This window comes from Lycorma delicatula, chromosome 10 (assembly GCF_047948215.1).
Source record: "Lycorma delicatula isolate Av1 chromosome 10, ASM4794821v1, whole genome shotgun sequence".
Taxonomy (NCBI): Eukaryota; Metazoa; Arthropoda; class Insecta; order Hemiptera; family Fulgoridae; genus Lycorma; species Lycorma delicatula.
The window spans coordinates 58,330,084-58,356,610 of NC_134464.1; the positions used below are offsets into that span (position 1 = coordinate 58,330,084).

Genomic DNA, 26,527 nt, shown 5'->3' on the forward strand with positions numbered 1-26,527 from the left:
TTTTTGTTATTTTGCTTCCTAACTAATTACGTCTATTTATATTGATATTCCTCCATTCAATATTATTATTATTATTTTGATTTTAATCATCATCATAATCATAAGGAAATAAATTTTCCGTATGTAAGGAAAGCGAATATAATTGATAATTGCTGATTTTTTTTTCAACGTCAGTTATTAAAATTTTATTCTTTATTAATATAGATTTATTATATCTATTCTTTGATAAAATCGATCCTTTATGTTCACAACATAAAAGTTCAAATTAAAAGAAGTTTTTTTAAATGTTAGTAGCTATTTTCCTTCCTAAGTCTATAAATATCTTCTTTTTTTTAACTTATGTCTTTATTTTATAAACTATAGGATGGGTTTCGCAAGGAAAGCATTATTCAGAATTTCCAAAAAAACCTTTTGTTTATTGTTTTTATCAAATTTATTGAATTTAATTGTATTTTATAAAATATTTTAAAAATTTACTATAGTAATTTATCTTCATTTTTTACATGATGCACAGATGTATTATTAAAAAGGTCATTTTTACTGAGGTTATAGAAGAATATCTGAATTTCTTATAAGCTTTGATATTTAGATTTTTATTGCCACATTCTGAAACCGTAAAGCGCGCTCCAGTTTTTATGTAAAAATGAATCATACAGTACGTTTAATGAAGTTCATATTCATTACAATTTCTTTATCTTTTCATCTCAATCTGGATATTTCTTTATATTTAATATTGTGATTTAAAATGAATATTTTATCAAACGCCGATGTTATATTTTACAAAGATACATAACCGATAATTATTTTTATAAATCTTAATGTATTTTTTGAAGTGAAAATCCATAAAGTACAACTTTGATAATCCCTCTATAGTCGATATAATTTTCTTAGAAAATAACATTTTTTAATAGATGTTCATAAAAGTTTAGGAATGCGGTTAATTTTCAACCGTTCAAAATGTCAACCTATCGAAAATCCAACTCCCTTCTTCTTACTATAAAATTTCCTTTTTGCAGTAACATATTTTGTAACTAGTATTTTTGTAATTTTAAGTATATACTGTTCTTTCAGAATTTCGAAGCAAAATCTTTGTTTATTAGATCCATTTACGAGTTGCCTTAACAAGATTTAGCGGTAAAGGACTTTTTAAATTGAAATTGTTTTTGCTTAAACTTTGAAGCGTTATTGGTAAATTCAAAAACTTCTATTCCACGGGAAATGGACTGATCAATCAAAAATCTAATCGATTATAAAGGGATAATTTTGATATCGGGCATATCTTTGAATTCAAAGAGAAAGCGCGATATTTTAAAATAGGTATGACATTTAAATTAAGGTTTTGTCGTAGAATATGATGTAAAAATTAAGTTGGGAAAAAACTGTTTGTTTAAAAACGTTAAAATTTATTAATGGCTTGTGGCAACTCGTAAGTAACCCGTGGCAGAAAGTTAACTGATAGTATATCAGGTAACAAAAAAACAGAATTTCTGTTCTCTTCTGCCAGAAAAGATGCGAGTAATATACGAGAATTTTAATTTAGATTTCATTGCACGTAAATTAATTTTTAAGCATTTTTTAACGTTTTTATATAATAAGGTTTAAGTTTCATTTATTTTTATTTGTTTTAGATATTTTTATTCATCCTGCAGCAATAATTAGCTTGTTTGCAATCTTTATCATAACAAGTTATTATTTTGAAACAAGTTATTATATCATCCTATGTTATCTTATCTTTAAAGACTGGATAGAAGATGTTTTTTCAGTTCCAGAAATTAATGTTTTTGTGACTAAAGAAGAATATGCGAAAATGATGAGAGTATCAAATATGCCAAGGATTAAAAAAACTCTCGTTCGTAAAAATTCGAAATTATATGTGATAACTAAGGGTAAGCAAATTTATACTCTGTTTCTCTTCCTTCCGTGCGCGCGCGCGTGTGTGTGTGTGTGATTATTCACACAGAAAGAATTTCAGAGAATTTACTAAAAATGGAAATAAAAAAAAGATTTATATAAAAACCGGGAAAGCTTCGTTTTTCCAATTGCTTTACTTTTTTACGGTTATATCATTTCTATATTGGAAAATATCTAGAAAAAAATCAATTTTTTTTATTTAGGCCCATCTATGAACCGTGTTAAGATAAAGATAAGGAAATGTGTACGAATCTAACAATTATTAATTGTAATTTTCAATGTATATTATCAATCTAAAAATATGAAGTACGTACAACTAATTTCTTTTTGCAAAATTAGATAGTTCAATGAACGTGCATTTCACACTTTTATTTTTGGGCGGCGGGAAGAGGGGGGTAACTCTAGAATTTCAAATGGTATCGATGATCATTTGATGTCACTTTAAAGGGTTCGTTCTCTTATTTAAAGTTTTAAATAAGACATATGATTATGTGGTACCATGTTTTAACGATCTTTGTGAGCCAAGTAAAACAGTAACAAAAAAATTAAATTCCGACTTTTTAAACCAAAATAGCGAAAATATATATCATAACGTTAATTAAAGATTGAAAAAATTATTAAAATTTTTCAGATAGTAAAGAATTTTATTTAATATAAATAAATAAGGTTTGCAGTTTAATTAGTTTTTCATGTGTAACTAATTCTATTATTTAAAAAAAATTCTTTAATCAAGAATTAAAAATACTGCTTGCACTTATTTCAGTTAAAAAGTGTTATTGCTTCTCACCTCGTATTAATGTTCAAACTGCCCTCCCTGTTCCTTCATGCCGTAATGACGCTGCTCCAAAGCTTCTCTCGCATTGTGAAAAGTCTGATGAAATCTTCCTACATTCTATCTCGATGCGTTTCTTAATTCTTCGATAGAAGTCGGTTGTGAGCTATAAACGGTTGATTTTAAATGCCCCATAGGAAGAAATCAACGGTATTCAGGTCAGGTGATCTGACTGGCCATTCAATACTTCCAAATCGACCTTTAAAATGCGTTAAATCAACGCATTTGTCGCGTTGCGAGTATAGCGACGCGGAGCACTTTCTTAAACGGAAAACACATTTTATCTCACGAATAAAGTTTGTCCGATTGGTCAACGAGCTATCTCAGCTGGAGTTATCTATTCGTTCAGCAAATCGTAAAATCTTGCGTTTAGCTAAAACACCTAAAAACAGCTAAATGCGTTAGCTCTGTTGCTTTGTATGGTTTATTTCTCCAAATATAAATACTATTTCTACAAACATTGTTTTTTACCAAAAGGTTAGAGTTTTTTTTAAATAAGCTAAAAATAAAACCTGGTTTCTAAGTCGGTTCTACATTTTTTAATCTAAATTAAGCTTTCTATTAGATTTTAATTTTATTTTACTTTCTTAAAAGTATTTTTATGAAATAAAAATTTAAAATTAAAAAATCAGTAAATTAATTATTTCTAAATTCAAGAATATATATGTTTAATTAAATTAAATATTTTAAAAATGTTAAATTTTTTTTCAATTTTTAACTAACGTACATGACATTCGTTGTCGCCATATTGGGTTAAAAAGTTATAACTTTTTTTTGATACCGTTTTACTTGTCTTGCAAAGACTTTTAAAACAAAGCATCACATGACTGTACGCCCCATTCAAAAGTTTTGAACCACCTCTGTCCTGAGAGTCGAATACTCTAATCGGGGCTATCAGTAATCGGAGCGACTGAGTTATACTTTTAACAAAAGAAGAATCGAGATACCTCAAATAACAAAAAATTAAATAGTAGGATTCAACCGTAGTTTTCTAGCGATCTGAAACAAAAACATTGTCGGTCGCCATTTTAGATTGAGCGATTACAATTTAGTTTTGATTGTATTACAGTTTTCGTTTGATCGAGCTTTTTAAAATTTTTGAATTGCGCCCCACTACCCGCCATCCAAAAAAATCAGAGTTTAATATACGTTCATTGAAGTAGCTCCTCGGTACAGTTAAGAACACCGCAAAAAAATTCCAAAAATAAAAGAAATTAAACATTGTAGAAATTTTTTTGTATATTAAATTATATTTATAATTTGTCTCGAAATTAGAAACCGTAAATTAATTTCATCACAATAAGAAAGTATGATGGAGTTTCCTTGAAACACCGTAAATGCATTATAAAAATATCAATCGAAAATCAAAGATAGCAGTCCGGCCAGTAAGTGTTAACAGTCCAGTCAACAAGGTTTTAGAAATCATAAAAAAGTCAATTAATACGATTAAAACCACACGGTAAAACAACTAAATAACATAAAAACAAATAACATCACAAACATAAATATTTAGATGATGCACGACTCAAGAAGAAAAGCCTCTTCCTGAGTATCACAATCGCGTTCTTAGTTCTAGTATACTCGTATGTAGCCCCCTAACATCTTCGCCATTGTCCAAATGGTTAAGACCTAGATGGTTGATGTGAACATCTAGTCTAATTTTGTACTTTGTTTCGAGTCGACTGACTTCTTCCCGAACACACGGTAAACTTAAGTGCGCATGGATTTTACTATACCGTGCGAACTATGACGCCTAATTTAAGCTCCTCGCAAATGTTTACGAGGTGCAGAACTCAGAACTTTGGAAGTTCTGAGTAATCTCTATATATTGCTGGTTACCTTACCCTAGAGTGGAATTCTGTATATCCAAGTCGGTTTTATATTCACTTTATACAATAGCAGCTTGTAATATACTGATAATTGCGGTTTTCTGAATAACCAATATAGCTCTTTAAATTTGATACCTAGCTGCTTACTTTTTTCTTCGATATGAACCTTCCACGTCAGACGACGATCTGGGTAAATACTTAAATACCGTGCACAGTCAGCTCGCGGGTTGTAATCTCCGTCAAATCGATTCCGGGGAAGTCACTTGTTCTCATCGTGAATGCCATATGAGCCAATATCTACCATTTTCTTAACCCCTCGACTTAAAGTTTCACCCTGACTGCAACTTGGCTAAGGCTTGAGTCGGAGTGCCGTCGGCAAACGATGCAGTAATGGTACTCTCTGTAACCGGAAAGTCCGCAATGAAGCCGGAGTAGAGGATAAACCTCAACACTAAGCCTTGAAGAGCACTCAAGCAAGTGTCAAAGAATTCTTATAATTTCTCTTTATATTAATCTGGGAAAAGCTTCCGTTCAAGTAACTATGCCATATTAAATAGAACGGTTGAGGTAGGATCACAATTGATCCTGTTCTACAGTGGGATGATTCCTCCCTAGGTGAGAAAGGCTTAATCGGAATCCAACTCTCTAATAAATCCAAAATATCCTCTTCACCGGCGTCATGGATGTTGTTGAAATTGTAGTTTAATTTTCCTTCCCGCATTCCCTATTTCTCTCGATCTTATTTATCTCTTTCTCGTTCTCCCGCCTAACTGCCTGTCATTCTCTCTCTTTCAGTCACTTTTTCTCCTCCTAAAGTCAGACGATTAATATCGCAATTATGACTTGTTAGAAAGTAAAATTACTACAAACTATTTCTCCTCCTACTGATCTTTATTAAAATAACTTTTTATTTTTATTTAAAACATATTGTTAAAAATTATATTAAAAAAATCATACTCATTTTTTATAAAATAGGGTATAAAAATGTATTTTTATTTTTTTTTAATTTTACCGATGCTTTATTAATTTAAATGAAATATTTCACATATTTCTAATTAGTTAATAAAATTTATATTAGGTGTTAATATAACAAAGTTTAGTTTAGGTAAACTAAATGTTAGTTTTATTTTTATTTTTTTGAACTAATCTAAAACATTGTTTTTTTTATGGGAATAACAGATGAACGGATGCCTGATAAAGTTAAACCTCAATACAGCATGAAATTACGTATAGAAAGGTTATTCAACCCTTATACAGGAAAGGTAAAAGATAAATTTATATATTAAAGATCTACTTAGATTTTTTTTACTTGTTTATTAGGCTTTTAATAGTCGATATTTACTATTAATATTATCATAAAGAAATATACATACTAATATAATACAAAACTTTTAACTTTTGTTTCCTCGGTGCTACTCTAGCTACCGGACAACTAATTCTTACATTCTGACAAAGTTGTTACGCATCATTTACCTTCATCGTGTTCGAAATTTATGCCCTCTATTTTCAGTTTGCGTAAACAAAAAGTTCTCTAACCGTCCAAGAACACTACGCGCTTAATAGTCCACTCGTGAAAAAAAGACCCAAAAATTCGATTACGCAGGATACACACCGGATATTCTCTTAGATAGTTGCGGACGATAATGTAGTCTGAGTCGTATACTCGTGAATTACGACTCCACGGACATGAAATGTTGCTTCATCGGCAAATAAAATACGCATCAGGTAGTTTTCATCTGAAATGAAGTCTAGCATGCTTGTTAGGGACTAAACTATTTGTGGCTTATCGTTAGGTTTAATTTCATGAAGTAGTTGCAATTTATAAGCTCCAAGATTCTATCGGTTGAGAACATCATTGACATTGCTTTTAGTCTAGAACTACAAATTGAACTTAATGTTCTGGAAAGACAGCAGCTGGTATCTTCGTGTTTTCGGCACTTGTTTACTGCTACCTGGTGATTTGGCTTGCGGCGACACAATGGTACTGAAGCACAGGCTCATTATTCTAAAGCAACTCCTACCTATTGCAGAATGTGTACATTAAAACTAAATTGACCGGCGCGTTCTCTGAGGCTAAGCGGAAGTCGTAGACTTCTTCTTCATCTAGTTTTAATTGGCCTGGTCCGCCAGAGTTCCAGTAGACTGGCCTACCCTTGATTTTCGATGCTGCAGCAGGCATTATTTGCGGTCTCTTGTTGTAATCGTTCTGGGAACTGGCGCCTTCAAGGAAGTCTTCATGTCGTCTCCCGATTTGTCGTTGCAGTCGAACCCATTCATCGAAGGCGAGAAGTATGACGAAACAGCTTGTCGGCTGCCTCCAGTCGCAGAGACTGAGTAAGGGCGTCTCTAGAGCTACAATGACGTCATCATAGTCTGAAGAACTTCCGCTACCTGGCCCTGAAGTGCGGTGATCAGGAACGAGGTCTTCTCCAGAGCCGTCCAACTATTACGAATTGATGCTGCCTTGAACTTCCGCTTGAAGACAGACCAAGATGTACTCCCGTCAAACTTGGGTGTATTCGCCGCAGTAGGACGTCCCATCGATGAGAAGTGGAGATTGCTCACGATATTCCAAATACAAACAGTGTTGGGCACTAGATTTGCACCTGAATCTTCGTATGAGATAGAGATATTTGGTTAGAGAAAGAAGAAAGCAACTAAACATTAGGATTAAGCAGATGTACTGGTTACTGGACAGGGGGTCTCAGTTGTTTCTCTCAGAGTATTGTTATGTAAGGTATTCTTGAAACCGATATGGATCTATGGCAGGGTACAACATGTAACAGCAACATCGAGGACATCTAGCAGTTCAGAACAAAAAATTTCGGACCACAATGCAACCACTGTGGTTCGTGATGAATAATGAAATCGACGACTATCTGGTGATTCCATAAGCTCATGAGGAGATAAAAGACTTAACGCGTAATGTGTAAGTAAGCATTTGCTCATTCAAACCATTTTATTAGTATTGCATTTTCCAATTGTTAACTGAAAAGGAAATTGAATACAGTTGCTAGTTTTCTGAGATTCATAGACCTGCGGAGGATTGCTGGGGGATCTGATATGAATTTATAGATAGTATAGCAAACTATAGATAGTATAGTTAACTATACATAGTATAGTTTATAGTTTAGGGTGGCAAGGGGGCCCGCTTGATTCCTTTAATTGCCAAGATAAGCGTTTTGGTATCAAGCCAAGGTTAGCTGAGATATTCGCTGTTAGGATTAAATATATATGTTGAGATCTGTGATGGAACTGCGGTGTGGAAGGTTGTGGGCACTGACCTCGCTTCTGAAATTGGACCACAGCAGAGAGTGAGAGTGATAGGATATGTTTGCTTTATAAACTTATTAAAATTGTGAATTTGTTTCTTGATCTTTGAATAAATCAAGAGGTCTTCGAATTAATGGAATAGTAGGACAAAATTGTTATTGCAATCAAGAATTGTTTGCTTCGAACAAGAATATTTTTTTGGTGTTTAAAATACTAAATTAAGTAACGACCTGAATGCATAGTCTAACTGAAAGTAAATAACAGAAGAATTTCTGTGTGAAATCTTCGGCGTTGGAGGAAGTTACAAATGCAGATTCTTCCCATACAGGGGTCGGAATGTATTTTCCAATTATCTTATTGTATTTTATTTATTAATACATTAATTCTTTAGAACACTTTCGAGATATAATGCATATTAAAAATAATATGGATTTAATTTATTTATATGATAACGTTTTTTCATGGTAGGCTTTGAATATACGCATCATCTAAAATCCCTCTTTTACACCCAATCCTGCTTTACATTAAAGTTATTTTTAAAATTCTCCATTTCATTCTGCAGATTTGCTTAACTAAGTTGCTTAGAAAAACACAATATTATTTTTAAATTGGTATTATTTATATTTATGTATTCATAGATGAAATGTATAAATAACAAAATTGTAATAATATAAACTTCTTTTTTTTAGTTAAGAGATAATAACAATTTCTGCAGCGGTATTCCGGTACCAATTCAAAAGTCACGTTTAATCAAGACATCAAAAAGTGACCAAGTAAGCTTTTAATTTATAATTAATTTCTATATTTGAATTTAAATTGTATCTTTTATTTTAATGATTAATCATTTGAACGTTTTCATAATCTGAAATGCATTTACAATATTTGATGGTTTTCTATTACCAAATATACCTACCTGTTGTGTAAATAGATAATAATAAGTTGTGTAAATACACTGATGGAATTATCACACCAGGATTTCTGCAGCGGTGGCATTCTGGCAGGGACAAAACTGATTGTGATATGGTATCAGGTTTAGAGTGTCTAAAAGACGACCTCTAATAAAGCCCATCATGGCTAAGAATGGAGGGAGAAGTGTGGCAACCGGGGTTGTTACAAAGCCCGTTATCTTCCTCTACAAGAGACAGCATATATCTGCCAATTACTTTGTTGTAATTTATTTATCTTTATTTTGTTCTATTACATTTCCGAGATATGTAATGCAGTATGTTCCTTTGATGAATACCTGGATGAACATCATTTATATTATACTTTTATTCGTTATTCGATTTACTAATGGATTCATATAGAAGAAACTGACTGTAAATAAAGCATTGCAAGAAAAAAAATACGGATACCCTTTATTTATATGAGAATGTTTTTTCGTGATTAGCTTTGAGGATACACATCTAAAACCCCTCTTTTACACCCATTGCTGCTTTACAATGAAGTCATTTTTAAAATTCTCCATTTCCTTCTGCAGATTTGCTTAAGGAAATTTACTTAGAAAAACACAATATTACTTTTAAATCGGTAGTGGTTATATTTATGTATTCATAGATGAAATGTATAAATAGCAAAATTATAATAATATAAACTTCTTTTTTCAGTTAATAAATAATGGCATACCAATACCAATAAAGTCACGTTTAATCAAGACATCAAAAAGTGACCAAGTAAGCTTTTAATTTTTAATTAATTTCTATATTTGAATTTAAATTGTATCTTTTATCTTAATGATTAATCATTTGAACGTTGGGATAATCTCAAGCAGTTTACAAAATATTGATGATTATCAATTTTATCCCCATAATAGGAAAATAGGAGTAATCACACGACGATTAAAATTTGTTATAAAAATACATCCGAATTCTTTCATTATTTATGTATTCATAGATGAAATGTATAAATAGCAAAATTGTAATAATATAAACTTCTTTTTTCAGTTAATAAATAATGGCATACCAATACCAATAAAGTCACGTTTAATCAAGACATCAAAAAGTGACCAAGTAAGCTTTTAATTTATAATTAATTTCTATATTTGAATTTAAGTTGTATCTTTTATTTTAATGATTAATCATTTGAACGTTGGGATAATCTCAAGCAGTTTACAAAATATTAGTCGAGTGGAAGCTTGTGTTGCGGTCGGACGTATTGTTGTGCGCTCTGTCTAATACTGTTTTTTTTTTCGGATCAACGGTTTTATATCTGATTTTTGGAATTGGGAATTGACGGTGGAAAATTTTCGGAAGTGTTTTAATATAATTTGGTGATTTTTGGTTGCGGACTGACCTTTTTATTGAATTTTTTAACTGAGTAGCCTTATAGCTATTGGCAATAAGGTTCATAGTTGACTGCTGGTCGCAGTGGTTAGTGTCATAGTGGTCGCAGTGGGTATCATAGGACTCGGACTCAACCCCTGATTTTGAATCCGAGTCATGAGAAGACGAAGCTCGCTTCCAATAGAAGATAAGGCCTCTCCAGAGGCTGGGCCCTCGAGGGGAACTGCCGGAAAGAGGGATGGTGTTTCTGAAGTTTCAGAAGACATGGACATTGCAGGATTAAATCAAGGAAAAGCAAAGTGAAAGACAGTAGAGGGGAGAACCGCCAAGCGGCCGAGAGCAGGCTCATCAGAAGAAGAGGAGGCCCCCCTTAATTTGAAGGAGGTTACGTACAGGCTGGGTAATGCACTATTACAGCTTAGGCAACTAACTGGCAAGGCCAGTGTAACGGCAATCAAGGCTCATGAGAGGGAGCTGACAGAAATTTATAAAGATTTACAACGAATAAATGATGAGACTCCAGACACAGTTGACCAAAGTACGCAAACCGAAAGTCATGGCAGGAACGAGATGTCAGATATTCTAGATGTAGAGCTGACAGATGAACAACTGATAGACAGATTACCCACATGATGGTCAACCTGGGTAATGAACAGGCTGACCCAGGAGAAAGATCTAAGACCAGGAGATGACAGCTGTTTTTTCATCGATTTAAATGGATTAAAGCCATCCAGCCGGTATGTTGGGACGGCACCTGGGGCAATGATCTTACAAGACTCCACCATCCTCGAAGATGGAAAGATCACAAATACCGGAACTAGGTACACGGTAATCTATGATTCTAGAGAAGGAGATAAGATAATGGCCTCTCATATTATAAAGGCCTTACGAAGAGCTGTAGGTAAGCTGGAGTCAGTTGTCTTTGTGGTTCCCAGTGGTCCAGCGGGCATCATAGTGAGGAAAATAGTAATATACATGATGAGGAAGGGTAAGACCTTGCCGAGGATGTTACTCCCCAGCCTGAGCGAACAAGGGAGGGCAAGGTCGAGGTCGGTATCAACAAGAAGGGGAACCCCCCCGGTCGTTGAAAGTAAAACGGTTGTAGTAAGGGCCCCCGGTAAATCTTATGCCGATCTGTTGAAAACCATGAAAGAAAAGGTTAAGGTTGTGGAGGCCGGCGAAATACTGTCAATTAAACAGGGAAGGGATCAACAACTAGAGGTCCGAATTAGTGGGGCGCAGAAGGCGGGGGAGTTTTCCTCCCTGCTGAAGAACAGAGCAGAGGATCTCCAGGTGGATATAAGAACAAGAGGAGACCGTAGAACAGTTGTTCATGTAAAAGACATGCTAGGCGACACTACTGAGCGAGAGATCAGGGAAGCGGTAGAGAAGGTACTAGGACGAGGAGAAGGTACTAGGTCAGGTCACATCACTAAGGGAGGCATTTGGAAACACAAAAAATGCCACGGTGGTCACAAGTCAAAGGAATGCAACGAAATTAATTGCAGCAAGGCTGAGAGTAGGGTGGGTGAGTTGCAGGGCCTACATCCGGACGGATATAGAGAAATGTCATCGATGTTGGGATGTCGGTCACAGCAGAAGAGAGTGCAGAGGCCAGGACCGTTCAAACCTCTGCTTCAACTGTGGTAAACCCGGCCATGTAATTAGATTGCAAGGAGGCAACCATATGCCTGGACTGTGGAGCCACTTCACATAGGACCGGGAACCCGTGCTGTAACAAAGGTCATGACTAAAGTAATACTAATTAATAATAATAGAAGTCGCTTGTCTTGTGATCTGTCTGAGGAGATTGCAACAAGGTACGATGCCGACTTCTTGGTGGCCACGGAACCAAATGTGTACTTGGCGGCCAGGGGACATTGGGTGACTGACAGGAATGGGGATGTGGCCATCAGAAGGATTGCTGGCAATGTGGACTACAACCTGTATCATAGGGGTGGTGGTATGGTAGCCGTAGAGTTAAGCAATATAATAATAATAGGAATTTACATTAGTCCTAATTGTACTACGGAAGACTTTAAAAATAGACTTTTTGACTTACAGCAAGTCATGACGCGCTCCTGTAAGAGAACGCTTGTCCTAGGCGACTTCAATTGTAAGACAGCGCTAGCTGGTGCGGCCTACACTAATGTTAGAGGAAGAATACTAGAGGAACTGCTTGAGGCTAATGGCGCGAATTGTGTTAACGACGGGACCGCCACTTATAGCGCAAGAGGACATAATTCGATAATTGATTTGGTTATAATCGACAGTAGGATCCGTAATGACTCAATCGACTTCGAGGTCCTTAACGAAGAAACTGCTAGTGACCATAGGGCTATTTTAGTCACCCTTAGAGAGTACCCACCAGGAAGAAGACAGTTAAACATCTTCAGTAGAATGACAGAACAACAGATTCACCGCGTTACCAACAACACAGCAAACAGAATCAAAAATTGTCCACAAATAACTCCTGAGGCGTTCCAGGATATAATTAAAGAGGAGATAGCTAAAATACCGCCGAGTAACAATAAATATCACCCGGTTTATTGGTGGTCTGCAGAGATAGAAGAGCAGAGAAGAATCATGCAACGATACAAAAGAGCAGCTCAGAGATTACGCGCTAGAAATAGAATGGAAGAAGAAGGGCGTCTTGCGATAGAGCAATACAGACAAGCTAGGAAAATACTTAACTTCCTTATCAAACAAGCTAAAAAAAAGAAATGGCTGGAGTTGTGTGAAGAGCTTAACGAAGATCCCTGGGGAAAGGCATTTAGGATAGTGACCAAATGCCTGGGAAGATACGTGCCGACATTGAGTGCTGAAATGTCGGCACGACAGGTTAAATTGCTATTTCCCAGAATAGAAGATCTCAATAGAGAGGTAATTGAGTGTCAGGCTGGCAGGTTTACTCAAAAGGAGGTTTTGGAAGCCATCATGAAATTAAAAAATAAAAAAAGTCCAGGACCGGATGGCATACCTGCCGCCATCATTAAAGACCTTGCCAGGATCATACCCTGGGAATTAGTGGATGTTGCAAGTTATGGCTTACAAAACCGTAACTTCCCCAATAGTTGGAAAGAAGCCAGAACTGTTTTCATTCCTAAAATAGGACCAAATCAAGAACAAGTAGGATACAGACCAATCACACTAATAAATAGCATGGGTAAGGTAGTCGAAAGATTACTAGAAACCCGACTCAGAGAAGAAATCGAGGAAAAAGGTTGTTTACATGCGGAGCAATATGGTTTTAGAAAAGGCCGGTCTACGATAAACGCGATCGACAAAGTTAAGACCTGGGCATTAAATAGTAGAAACGGCACGTGGAGAACTAGGAAAATCCCACTTATTATAATGTTGGATATAAAAAATGCTTTTGGATCTGTTCCTTGGAGAGCCATTATCGCAGCATTACAAGCCATGAATATAAGTGATTATCTAGTCAACCAGATTAATCAATACCTTTACCATAGATTCATTGAGGTTAAAACGTTAGAAGGAAAATCCACATTTGAGATATTTGGAGGAGTTCCACAGAATCAGTCCTTGGGCCTATACTGTGGAATATTTTTTATGACAAAATTTTTAGATTAGATTATCCCGAGGGGGTTGTTGTTGTTGGATATGCTGATGACATTGCTATCCTAGTAGAAGACAGAGAAGTTAATAACCTAGAGGATAAAGCAAATCAGGCGTTACGAATAATTGATGAATGGCTGGTAGGAAGCATGCTACAGATATCCCCTAACAAATCCTGTTGTTTGGTGTTTTCAGGTAGAAGACCTATTAGAAACCTCAATATAAACATTAGAGGAGAGAGAATTAAGGAGGTCAAAGAAGCAAAGTATTTAGGGGTTCTTTTGGATAAAAGCCTAAGATTTAGCAAACACGTAGAGATGATTTGTAACAAGGTCACCCCTTTGATTAAGGCATTAAGGACTCTTTTCCAGAACCATGGTACACCGAAAATGGTAATAAGGAGACTGATAACTGCGGCTACCACGTCAGCAATTTTATATGCGGCCCCGATATGGGGAGATACAATGAATATTCAGAGAAACAAAACAAAATTAAAAAGAGTACACAGGCTTGCTTTACTGCGTGTAGCCGCGGGACACAGAACAGTGTCATACGACGCGCTGTGTATACTAACGAAGGTTCTACCCATTGATTTACAAATTAAACAAAGAACATTTAGATATAGGGGTATGTCCAACGATGAGATTGAACGGCTAATTGATCAAGAGTGGCAGGATACATGGACACACTCTAGAGTTGGGGATTGGACCAGGCGACTAATCCCCAACATAAATATGTGGACTAGTAATAGAATAGGTAATGTAGATTTTTATACGACACAACTGTTGACGGGGCATGGCTCGTTCGGCCATTATCTGTTTAGAATTGGAAAAAGACCTACCCCACAATGTGTGTACTGCCCAGAGACTGATGATGCGGAACACACTGTGTTTGTATGCCCAAGATGGGCTCCAAATAGAAGAGAAATTTCGGACAACAGACTTACACCTGAAAACCTCTTAAATTGGATGGTCTATAGTGACGATAACTGGGATTGGTTCCGTAGGTTTGCCGGGGAAATCTTACGCACCAAGGAAGAAGAGGACAGAAGAAGGGGTTTGTGAAATTAGGACAGTCCCTCCGTGGAGGGCCCGTACGCAGTGGTGTGCGGGTTCCTGAGAAGGGGGGGAACTCCTGGGGAGTGTGGGACAAATAAAAGATCGAGTCCCGGTTGGCGGTGCCGCTCCTGCCGGTGCCTCGGTGCTTAGTGGGGGCGGTACCGCTGATTAGAGGCAAAGACATAATGACCGAGACCCGGTTCCCTGCTGAGGGGATGGGAGGTGGCGTAGCCATACCCCGTCTCCGAGGCGGGGGATTAGAGGCGGGCGAATAAAATAAAATTAAAGATCCGAGACCGGGGGAGCAAACCTGCCGTGCCGGGTGTACAACCGGTGGGCGGGGGACACTCCCTTAGAGTAAAAGGACACTCTCCCCGACTGAGTATACTTAAATGGATATCCGGTCGGGGAGAGTAGGGAAAGAAAAAAAAAAAAGTTTACAAAATATTGATGATTATCAATTTTATCCCCATAATAGTAAAATAGGAGTAATCATTCCACGATTAAAATTTGTTATAAAAATACATCTGAATTCTTTCATTATTTATGTATTCATAGATGAAATGTATAAATAGCAAAATTGTATTAATATAAACTTCTTTTTTCAGTTAATAAATAATGGCATACCGATACCAATAAAGTCACGTTTAATCAAGACATCAAAAAGTGACCAAGTAAGCTTTTAATTTATAATTAATTTCTATATTTGAATTTAAATTGTATCTTTTATTTTAATGACTGATCATTTGAACGTTGGGATAATCTCAGGCAGTTCACAAAATATTTATGATTATCAATTTTATCCCCATAATAGTAAAATAGGAGTAATCACTCCACGATTAAAATTTGTTATAAAAATACATCAGAATTCTTTCATTATTTATGTATTCATAGATGAAATGTATAAATAGCAAAAATGAAATAAGATAAACTTCTTTTTTCAGTTAAGAAATAATAGAGGTTTCACCAATGGCATACAAATTCCAATAAAGTCACGTTTAATCAAGACATCAAAAAGTGACCAAGTAAGCTTTTAATTTATAATTAATTTCTATATTTGAATTTAAATTGTATCTTTTATTTTAATGACTGATCATTTGAACGTTGGGATAATCTCAAGCAGTTTACAAAATATTGATGATTATCAATTTTATCCCCATAATAGTAAAATAGGAGTAATCACTCCACGATTAAAATTTGTTATAAAAATACATCAGAATTCTTTCATTATTTATGTATTCATAGATGAAATGTATAAATAGCAAAATTGTAATAATATAATCTTCTTTTTTCAGTTAATAAATAATCGAGGTTTCACTAGTGGTAGTGGCATACCAATACCAATAAAGTCACATTTAATCAAGCCATCAAAAAGTGACCAAGTAAGCTTTTAATTTATAATTAATTTCTATATTTGAATTTAAATTGTATCTTTTATTTTAATGACTGATCATTTGATCGTTCGGCTAATCTCAAGCAGTTTACAAAATATTGATGATTATCAATTTTATCCCCATAATAGAAAAATAGGAGTAATCACTCCACGATTAAAATTTGTTATGAAAATACATCCGAATTCTTTCGTTATTTATGTATTCATAGATGAAATGTATAAATAGCAAAATTGTAATAATATAAATTTGTTTTTTCAGTTAATAAATGGAGGTTTTTGCAAAGTTAACCCAATACCAATAAAAGAGTCACGTTTAATCAAGACATCAAAAAGTGACCAAGTAAGCTTTTAATTTATAATTAATTTCTATATTTGAATTTAAGTTGTATCTTTTATTTTAATGATTTATCATTTGAACGTTGGGATAATCTCAAGCAGTTTACAAAATACTGATGATTATCAATTTTATTCCCATAACAGGAAAATAGCAGTAATCACTCCACGATTAAAATTTGTTACAAAATTACATCCGCATTCTTTCGTGCCAACCGACATATGCTAGTGAAAAAATGTACTTTTATAGCTGTCACTCAATCTTTACTTCCAGAATCTTAATTATAGAGTCTTCATTTCTCTTAAGTTTCATTGTCCGTTTGCGAATATAAATTTTCCCTCTTTATTGAGGTTTTGTACAAGTAAGAAGCTCGTGGGAAGATTAAATGATTAAACCAAAATATATAACTAAGCTAAATGTTCAATGTTATTATTTATTATTTTTTTATCTTTTGTTTATTTTTCTGATTGCATTTTCCAGTTTTCATTGCATTCTCCAATTGAAAGCCGAAAAAGAATGGAATATAGGTGCTGGCTTCCTGAAATTATGATCAGTGTGGAGGATGATTGGGGGGCCTGATGATGCTATGCATGTGTTGATGAAATAGCAAAACGGGTGGTTAGCGGTCCGCCTGATTGCTTACGTCGCCAAGATAGGCGTGTTGGTATAGCGGGCGGCCTGTTGCTGTACACATAGGCTGACGGCTGGATTACTGCACTATTAACTATCTTGAAAATATCAAACTAACTTAATCGCTGTTTTTGAAACAACATAATGCTGTTTTTTTAATTCAAACAACAGTTTTAGCAAATTATTATTAATTATAATTAACATAAATAGCTTATTACCGTTACTTTAATCTAATTTCCTGGATGTATGAGACCTGCTATACGTATAAATGCCACTATCGCTGTCTCTAATTACATAGGATTTTAAAGCATTGTCTATTAAAGGTTCTCGAGATCGATGTATGTTTTGTATGTCTATCTCGTAATCTCATTTCAGTATCCGTTTTCTGGTCCCATTAAATTGGTTTGTTCCTCAGATTTTTCATTCTTTCAATATTAAATAAATAACGTACTTCGATTGCAATGAATTGTTTTACTTCTATCCATATAATTTCTATCGGGTTTAAATTTGGATGATATGGAGACAGACATAATACATTACGGTCTTCTTCTGACATGTCATCCAAAAGGTAGCGCGCGAGTCTGTTTGATTTTATTCCATATAATTGCAGTTTAAGGAAGCTCTCAAAAAATCGTATTCCTTTTTGATTAAGCCAAGATATTTAATTTTTGATGCTGTTAGATGTCAGTACCTTTTCAGTTAAAACGTTAAAGTAAGAGGCATTATCAATTACAAGAACACTTTTTGGTTCTTTAGGAAGGTTAGATAATATTTCACCGATCCATTTCATATAATTACTCATGTTCATTTGGTTTGTGGTAATCTCCTGAACAGTGACTAGCCTGCCACATAATGAGAACGTTAGGTCAAGTCCTCTTTCTCCTCCGGCATGGATAATGATCAAACTCTCTCCCTTAGAGATCGGTTGCCGAAGAACGAAAGTTTTGATAATCTCAAATGCGTTTACAGTATCTGATGGTTACTATTACCAAATATACTTATTTGTAAATCGATAGTAAGTTGTGTAAATACACTGAAGGAAATAGACGAGCCTTTTTGCAACCATGACATCCTGACAGGGGCAAAATTGATTGTGATGGGGTATCAGGTTTAATGTCTAAAAAAGACCTCTGGTAAAGCCCATCATGGCTAAGAATGGAGAGGGGGTGTGTGGCGACAACCGGGATCGTCACAAAGCGGTTATCTTCGTCTACAAGAGACAGAATATATTTTCCAATTACCTTATTGTAATTTATTTATCTATATTTTGTTCTATTACACTTCCGAGATATGTAATGCGTATTAATGCTTGTTCCTTTGTAATGCATGTTCCTTTGAAGAATACCTGAATGATCCTCATTTATATAATTTTATTCGGTATTCGATTTACTTATGGAAGAAACTGACTGAAAATGAAGCATTGGAAAACAAAAAAATACGGATTTCCTTTATTTATATGAGAATGTTTTTTCGTGGTTAGCTTTGAGGATACACATCTAAAATCCCTCTATTACACCCATTGCGGGTTTACAATGAAGTTATTTTTAAAATTCTCAATTTCTATCTGCAGATTTGCTTAACTAAATTTACTTAGAAAAATAAAATATACTTTTAAATCAGTATTGGTTATATTTATGTATTCATAGATGAAATGTATAAATAGCAAAATTATAATAATTTAAACTTCTTTTTTCAGTTAAAAGATAATAGAGGTTTCACTAGTGGTATACCAATACCAATAAAGTCACGTTTAATCAAAACATCAAAAAGTGAAGAAGTAAGCTTTTAATTTATAATTAATTTCTATATTTGAATTTAAATTGTATCTTTTATTTTAATGACTGATCATTTGAACGTTCGGCTAATCTTAAGCAGTTTACAATATGTTGATGATTATCAATTTTATCCCCATAATAGGAAAATAGGAGTAATCACTCCACGACTAAAATTTATTACAAAACATTCGCATTCTTTTGTGTCAACCAACCGACATATGCTAGTGAAAAAATGTACATTTATAGCTGTCACTCAATCTTTCCTTTCAGAATCTTAATTTATTGAACGTTCATTTCTCACACAAATTTTGTGGTCCGTCTGAAAATAGACATTTTTCTTTTTTATTGTGAGGTTTGGTATATGTAAGAAAAAAACTTTAGAAAATATTTTTATAGAAAAAATTTGCCACCTGTCACAGTTTTATATATTTTTAGGCCCGCTTTCAAAAAGCATGACTTTCATAAACGAATAAAACCTGCAATTAAATCATAAAAATTTGTAAGTGTTCCTTATATTCCATCGTGGTGTTAGATTATTGCAGGTAATAAGATTTAAGGCATGTGATTTATGGATTTTTAGTGATACATCTATATCAGCTAATAGACCGATTAATACGCGGTATAATAATTTAACCACATTAGAATTTAAAAAAAAATTATAAACAAGCGGTAACAACTGTGTTATTTTCAGTTGTCATCGAAGGAGCGTTTGTCAAAACTTAACAAAAGTGCTACTCGCACATGATGCCTGACTGGCTAAGCGAAATCCTTCTTAACCTGAACTGTATTTACACAGACATTTCACATCATAAAAAGCTGCATCCGAGAAAGGATGTGAGCGTAAAGTTAATTTGTGGATTACCCTTCTTTTATTTTTACAATCTGCGTTTACTTTTAGTACATAATCAACTAACTCCAGTCAAGAGTTGACTTGAATTTCAAGTCAGTTTGAGTGAAAGTCATAAATGAATTTCTTTTGTGATCCATATTTCATTTTAGTTATAAAGATATGTTACTTTTCAAACAAACCTTTCTATTTAATTTATTTATTTTCAATTTAGTGTTTTTTTTTTTTTTTTTGTCTTCAATCATTTGACTGGTTTGATGCAGCTCTCCAAGATTCCCTATCTAGTGCTAGTCGTTTCATTTCAGTATACCCTCTACATCCTACATCCCCAACAATTTGTTTTACATACTCCAAACGTGGCCTGCCTACACAATTATTCCCTTCTACCTGTCCTTCCAATATTAAAGCGACTATTCCAGGATGCCTTAGTATGTGGCCTATAAGTCTGTCTCTTCTTTTAACTATATTTTTCCAAATGCTTCTTTCTTCATCTATTTGCCGCAATACCTCTTCGTCACTTTATCCACCCATCTGATTTTTAACATTCTCCTATAGCACCACATTTCAAAAGCTTCTAATCTTCTCAGATACTCCGATTGTCCAAGTTTCACTTCCATATAAAGCGACATTCCAAACATACACTTTCAAAAATCTTTTCCTGACATTTAAATTAATTTTTGATGTAAACAAATTATATTTCTTACTGAAGGCTCGTTTAGCTTGTGCTATTCGGCATTTTATATCGCTCCTGCTTCGTCCATCTTTAGTAATTTTACTTCCCAAATAACAAAATTCTTCTACCTCCATAATCTTTTCTCCTCCTATTTTCACATTCAGCGGTCCATCTTTGTTATTTCTACTACATTTCATTACTTTTGTTTTGTTCTTGTTTATTTTCATGCGATAGTTCTTGCGTAGGACTTCATCTATGCCGTTCATTGTTTCTTCTAAATCCTTTTTACTCTCGGCTAGAATTACTATATCATCAGCAAATCGTAGCATCTTTATCTTTTCACCTTGTACTGTTACTCCGAATCTAAATTGTTCTTTAACATCATTAACTGCTAGTTCCATGTAAAGATTAAAAAGTAACGGAGATAGGGAACATCCTTGTCGGACTCCCTTTCTTATTAGGGCTTCTTTCTTATGTTCTTCAATTGTTATTGTTGCTGTTTGGTTCCTGTACATGTTAGCAATTGTTCTTCTATCTCTGTATTTGAACCCTAATTTTTTTTTAAATGCTGAACATTTTATTCCAGTCTACGTTATCGAAAGCCTTTTCTAGGTCTATAAACGCCAAGTATGTTGGTTTGTTTTTCTTTAATCTTCCTTCTACTATTAATCTGAGGCCTAAAATTGCTTCCCTTGTCCCTATACTTTTCCTGAAACCAAATTTGTCTTCTCCTAACACTTCTTCCACTCTCCTCTCAATTCTTCTGTATAAAATTCTAGTTAAGATTTTTGATGCATGACTAGTAAAACTAATTGTTCTGTATTCTTCACATTTATCTGCCCCTGCTTTCTTTGGTATCATAACTATAACACTTTTTTTGAAGTCTGATGGAAATTCCCCATTTTCATAAATATTACACACCAGTTTGTATAATCTATCAATCGCTTCCTCACCTGCACTGCGCAGTAATTCTACAGGTATTCCGTCTATTCCAGAAGCCTTTCTGCCATTTAAATCTTTTAATGCTCTCTTAAATTCAGATCTCAGTATTGTTTCTCCCATTTCATCCTCCTCCAACTTCCTCTTCTTCCTCTATAACACCATTTTCTAATTCATTTCCTCCGTATAACTCTTCAATATATTCCACCCATCTATCGACTTTACCTTTCGTATTATATATTGGTGTACCATCTTTGTTTAACACATTAGATTTTAATTTATGTACCCCAAAATTTTCCTTAACTTTCCTGTATGCTCCATCTATTTTACCAATGTTCATTTCTCTTTCCACTTCTGAACACTTTTCTTTAATCCACTCTTCTTTCACCAGTTTGCACTTCCTGTTTATAGCATTTCTTAATTTCCGATAGTTCCTTTTACTTTCTTCATCACTAGCATTCTTATATTTTCTACATTCATCCATCAGCTGCAATATATCGTCTGAAACCCAAGGTTTTCTACCGGTTCTCTTTATTCCGCCTAAGTTTGCTTCTGCTGATTTAAGAATTTCCTTTTTAACATTCTCCCATTCTTCTTCTACATTTTTTACCTTATCTTTTTTACTCAGACCTCTTGCGATGTCCTCCTCAAAAATCTTCTTTACCTCCTCTTCCTCAAGCTTCTCTAAATTCCACCGATTCATCTGACACCTTTTCTTCAGGTTTTTAAACCCCAATCTACATTTCATTATCACCAAATTATGATCGCTATCAATGTCTGCTCCAGGGTAAGTTTTGCAGTCAACGAGTTGATTTCTAAATCTTTGCTTAACCATGATATAATCTATCTGATACCTTCCAGTATCGCCTGGCTTTTTCCAAGTGTATATTCTTCTATTATGATTTTTAAATTGGGTGTTGGCAATTACTAAATTATACTTCGTGCAAAATTCTATAAGTCGGTCCCCTCTTTCATTCCTTTTGCCCAGCCCGTATTCACCCACTATATTTCCTTCCTTGCCTTTTCCAATGCTTGCATTCCAATCTCCAACTATTATTAAATTTTCATCTCCTTTTACGTGTTTAATTGCTTCATCAATCTCTTCGTATATACACTCTACCTCATCATCATCATGGGCGCTTGTAGGCATATAGACGTTAACAATCGTTGTCGGTTTAGGTTTTGATTTTATCCTTATTACAATGATTCTATCGCTATGCATTTTGAAATACTCCACTCTCCTCCCTATCTTCTTGTTCATCACGAAACCTACTCCTGCCTGCCCATTATTTGACGCTGAGTTAATTACTCTAAAATCACCTGACCAAAAGTCGCCTTCCTCTTCCCACCGAACCTCACTAATTCCTACTATATCCACATTTGTCCTACCCATTTCCCTTTTTAAATTTTCTAGCCTACCAACCTTTTTCAAGCTTCTAACATTCCACGCTCCAACTCGTAGAATGTTATTTTTTAATTTTCTGGTGACCCCTTCCTTAGTAGTCCCCACCCGGAGATCCGAACGGGGGACTATTTTACCTCCGGAATATTTTACCAAGGAAGGCGCCTCCATTATTGCTATGTGAAAATGCAGAGAGCCTCATTTTCTTGGAAAAAAAGCAGCTGTAGTTTTCCATTGCTTTCAGCTGCGCAGTACTCAGAGGACTGAGTGATGTTGATACGGCCGTTTAAGTCGTCCTGACTCACGCCCCTAACAACTACTGAAAGAGCTGCTGCCCTCTTTTAGGAATCATTCCTTAGTCTGGCTCTCAACAGATACCTCTCCGATATGGTTGCACCTTCGGTCCAGCTACTCTGTATCCCTGAGCACTCAAGCCCCCTCACCATCGGCAAGGTCTCATGATTCATAGAGGAGGATTTAGTGTTTAACAATAAAATTTTTTTTGCTTTTTTTTTTTTAGATACCAGCAAAATGTGTAATTTTTCTTATTATAAATGCCATTTTTACAATTTAAATTAACACTATTATATTTTTATAATGACAAAAATGAATTATCTATTATATAAGGTAACCCACTCTCGTCAGATCATTGTCCAAATTGTTATACATTCCAAAAAAATTCAATTTAAGAATTTTGCTGATTTCTAATAGTTTTATATCAGCACTTTTGTTATCCGTATATTAGCTCTCTCGGTTTGTGCAGATCTACTTTTGATATCTTTATTTTGTACTTTCTTTGTTCTTACACCAAAGTAAATCTTGCATTTTCAGTATATTACGTACTATGTTGGTACATAACTCATCATAATTATCCTCCCTTGCAAATGCAAGGGAGGACAATTATGATGATGATGATTATGATTTGCATCGGCTTGCAGTCGATTCAAATCATTGCAAATGTATTGCATTAACTGTTTTTTCCTGTATATAATGTAAAATTGAATTTTTTGAATCTAGAATATTCTTGAGACAAAAACTGTATACAGGTAGTGTAGAAACAACCCTCTAATTTCTTAAAAAATGGTCAGAAGGAGGTGATGTGCCTGACGAATGTTCTTCTCCCTCCATTAGCAAACATAAAATAAACCTTAACCAACACGGCTTTTTTTTTAGAAAATCGTTAATGTTAAATTAATATAAATTTATTGATTTACGCGCGCGCGCGCGCGTGTGTGTGTGTGTATATATGTATATGTACAACAATGTTTTAACAATTTTTGTACCAGATTGCGCATCAAGTTTCAAGAACACGATATAATGCAAAATATGAAAATAATATTAAACTACAAGCAAATGCCAAGAGTGAAAACTACAGAATAACATTAGAAATTAGAACCACTGAAGAAAACATCCTTGTTCAGAAAACTAGAAATAAAAAATAAAACAATCCAAAGAAAAGAATGGATCAAATACTAAAAAAAAAATGAAGCTAATAAAAAATGTAAAAAAACAATAAAAAATATAAAAACAATAAAACATATAAAAAAAACAATAAAACATAAAAACCCAATAAAAAATATAAAAAGCAATAAAAAATATTAAAAAAAAACAATAAAACATATAAAAACCCAATAAAAAATATAAAAACCCAATAAAACCAAAAACAATAAAAAACCAAAAAACAATTTAAAAAAATGTTTAATCACTTTTTAAAGTTCAGGGTCGGGTCAGGGCCACGGTCAAAGGTGAGTGTTTCGGGTCGGCTTTCCATGTTTTAAGTTCATCTACAAATACAAACTTCAACATACGTCCTGTATGTTGAGCTGTCAGATTTTGATTAGGTGTCACCGTTACGATCAGTGTGTTTACACGACCCAATATCGCAATACCAGTCTTGAAGGAGGTACATTAATTCAGATTTGATCAGAATATGTAAGGCAGAAGAGCAAAACAAACACTTACCTTACACGACCCAATATCGCAATACCAGTCTTGAAGGAGGTACATTAATTCAGATTTGATCAGAATATGTAAGGCAGAAGAGCAAAACAAACACTTACCTTACACGACCCAATATCGCAATACCCGTCTTGAAGGAGGTACATTAATTCAGATTTGATCAGAATATGTAAGGCAGAAGAGCAAAACAAACACTTACCTTACACGACCCAATATCGCAATACCCGTCTTGAAGGAGGTACATTAATTCAGATTTGATCAGAATATGTAAGGCAGAAGAGCAAAACAAACACTTACCTTACACGACCCAATATCGCAATACCAGTCTTGAAGGAGGTACATTAATTCAGATTTGATCAGAATATGTAAGGCAGAAGAGCAAAACAAACACTTACCTTACACGACCTAATATCGCAATACCCGTCTTGAAGGAGGTACATTAATTCAGATTTGATCAGAATATGTAAGGCAGAAGAGCAAAACAAACACTTACCTTACACGACCCAATATCGCAATACCAGTCTTGAAGGAGGTACATTAATTCAGATTTGATCAGAATATGTAAGGCAGAAGAGCAAAACAAACACTTACCTTACACGACCCAATATCGCAATACCAGTCTTGAAGTAGGTACATTAATTCAGATTTGATCAGAATATGTAAGGCAGAAGAGCAAAACAAACACTTATCTTACACGACCTAATATCGCAATACCCGTCTTGAAGGAGGTACATTAATTCAGATTTGATCAGAATATGTAAGGCAGAAGAGCAAAACAAACACTTATCTTACACGACCTAATATCGCAATACCCGTCTTGAAGGAGGTACATTAATTCAGATTTGATCAGAATATGTAAGGCAGAAGAGCAAAACAAACTCTTACCTTACACGACCCAATATCGCAATACCAGTCTTGAAGGAGGTACATTAATTCAGATTTGATCAGAATATGTAAGGCAGAAGAGCAAAACAAACACTTACCTTACACGACCCAATATCGCAATACCAGTCTTGAAGGAGGTACATTAATTCAGATTTGATCAGAATATGTAAGGCAGAAGAGCAAAACAAACACTTACCTTACACGACCCAATATCGCAATACCAGTCTTGAAGGAGGTACATTAATTCAGATTTGATCAGAATATGTAAGGCAGAAGAGCAAAACAAACACTTATCTTACACGACCTAATATCGCAATACCCGTCTTGAAGGAGGTACATTAATTCAGATTTGATCAGAATATGTAAGGCAGAAGAGCAAAACAAACACTTATCTTACACGACCTAATATCGCAATACCCGTCTTGAAGCAGGTACATTAATTCAGATTTGATCAGAATATGTAAGGCAGAAGAGCAAAACAAACTCTTACCTTACACGACCCAATATCGCAATACCAGTCTTGAAGGAGGTACATTAATTCAGATTTGATCAGAATATGTAAGGCAGAAGAGCAAAACAAACACTTACCTTACACGACCCAATATCGCAATACCAGTCTTGAAGGAGGTACATTAATTCAGATTTGATCAGAATATGTAAGGCAGAAGAGCAAAACAAACACTTACCTTACACGACCCAATATCGCAATACCAGTCTTGAAGGAGGTACATTAATTCAGATTTGATCAGAATATGTAAGGCAGAAGAGCAAAACAAACACTTATCTTACACGACCTAATATCGCAATACCCGTCTTGAAGGAGGTACATTAATTCAGATTTGATCAGAATATGTAAGGCAGAAGAGCAAAACAAACACTTATCTTACACGACCTAATATCGCAATACCCGTCTTGAAGGAGGTACA

General features: G+C 34.6%; 2 protein-coding genes across 4 annotated transcripts in view; one reads left to right on the forward strand and one right to left on the reverse strand.

Annotated features, from left to right (window-relative positions):
- Positions 1-26,527, reverse strand: part of LOC142331707 (organic solute transporter alpha-like protein) — a 207,147-nt gene that overhangs the window by 123,123 nt on the left and 57,497 nt on the right. The window lies entirely within an intron of this gene.
- Positions 1,656-24,713, forward strand: LOC142331709 (uncharacterized). 3 transcript variants are annotated; one of them, XM_075377747.1, is made up of 10 exons: positions 1,656-1,886; positions 5,752-5,834; positions 8,535-8,618; positions 9,789-9,854; positions 15,373-15,438; positions 15,709-15,789; positions 16,060-16,146; positions 16,417-16,497; positions 18,818-18,898; positions 24,044-24,713. In XM_075377747.1, exons 1-10 carry the CDS (start codon positions 1,808-1,810, stop codon positions 24,197-24,199), a joined length of 864 nt encoding a protein of 287 aa, XP_075233862.1. In that variant the 5' UTR covers positions 1,656-1,807; the 3' UTR covers positions 24,200-24,713. The 3 variants fall into 3 exon arrangements, with proteins under 3 accessions (XP_075233862.1, XP_075233865.1, XP_075233863.1); XM_075377750.1 differs by lacking the exon at positions 15,373-15,438; XM_075377748.1 differs by lacking the exon at positions 9,789-9,854.

Coding starts and splice junctions, on each gene's coding strand:
- LOC142331709 (XM_075377747.1), top strand. CDS start 1,808: ATGATGAGAGTATCAAATATGCCAAGGATTAAAAAAACTCTCGTTCGT. Junction 8,619..9,788: donor AGACATCAAAAAGTGACCAA/GTAAGCTTTTAA, acceptor TTCTTTTTTCAG/TTAATAAATAATGGCATACC. Junction 16,147..16,416: donor AGCCATCAAAAAGTGACCAA/GTAAGCTTTTAA, acceptor TTGTTTTTTCAG/TTAATAAATGGAGGTTTTTG.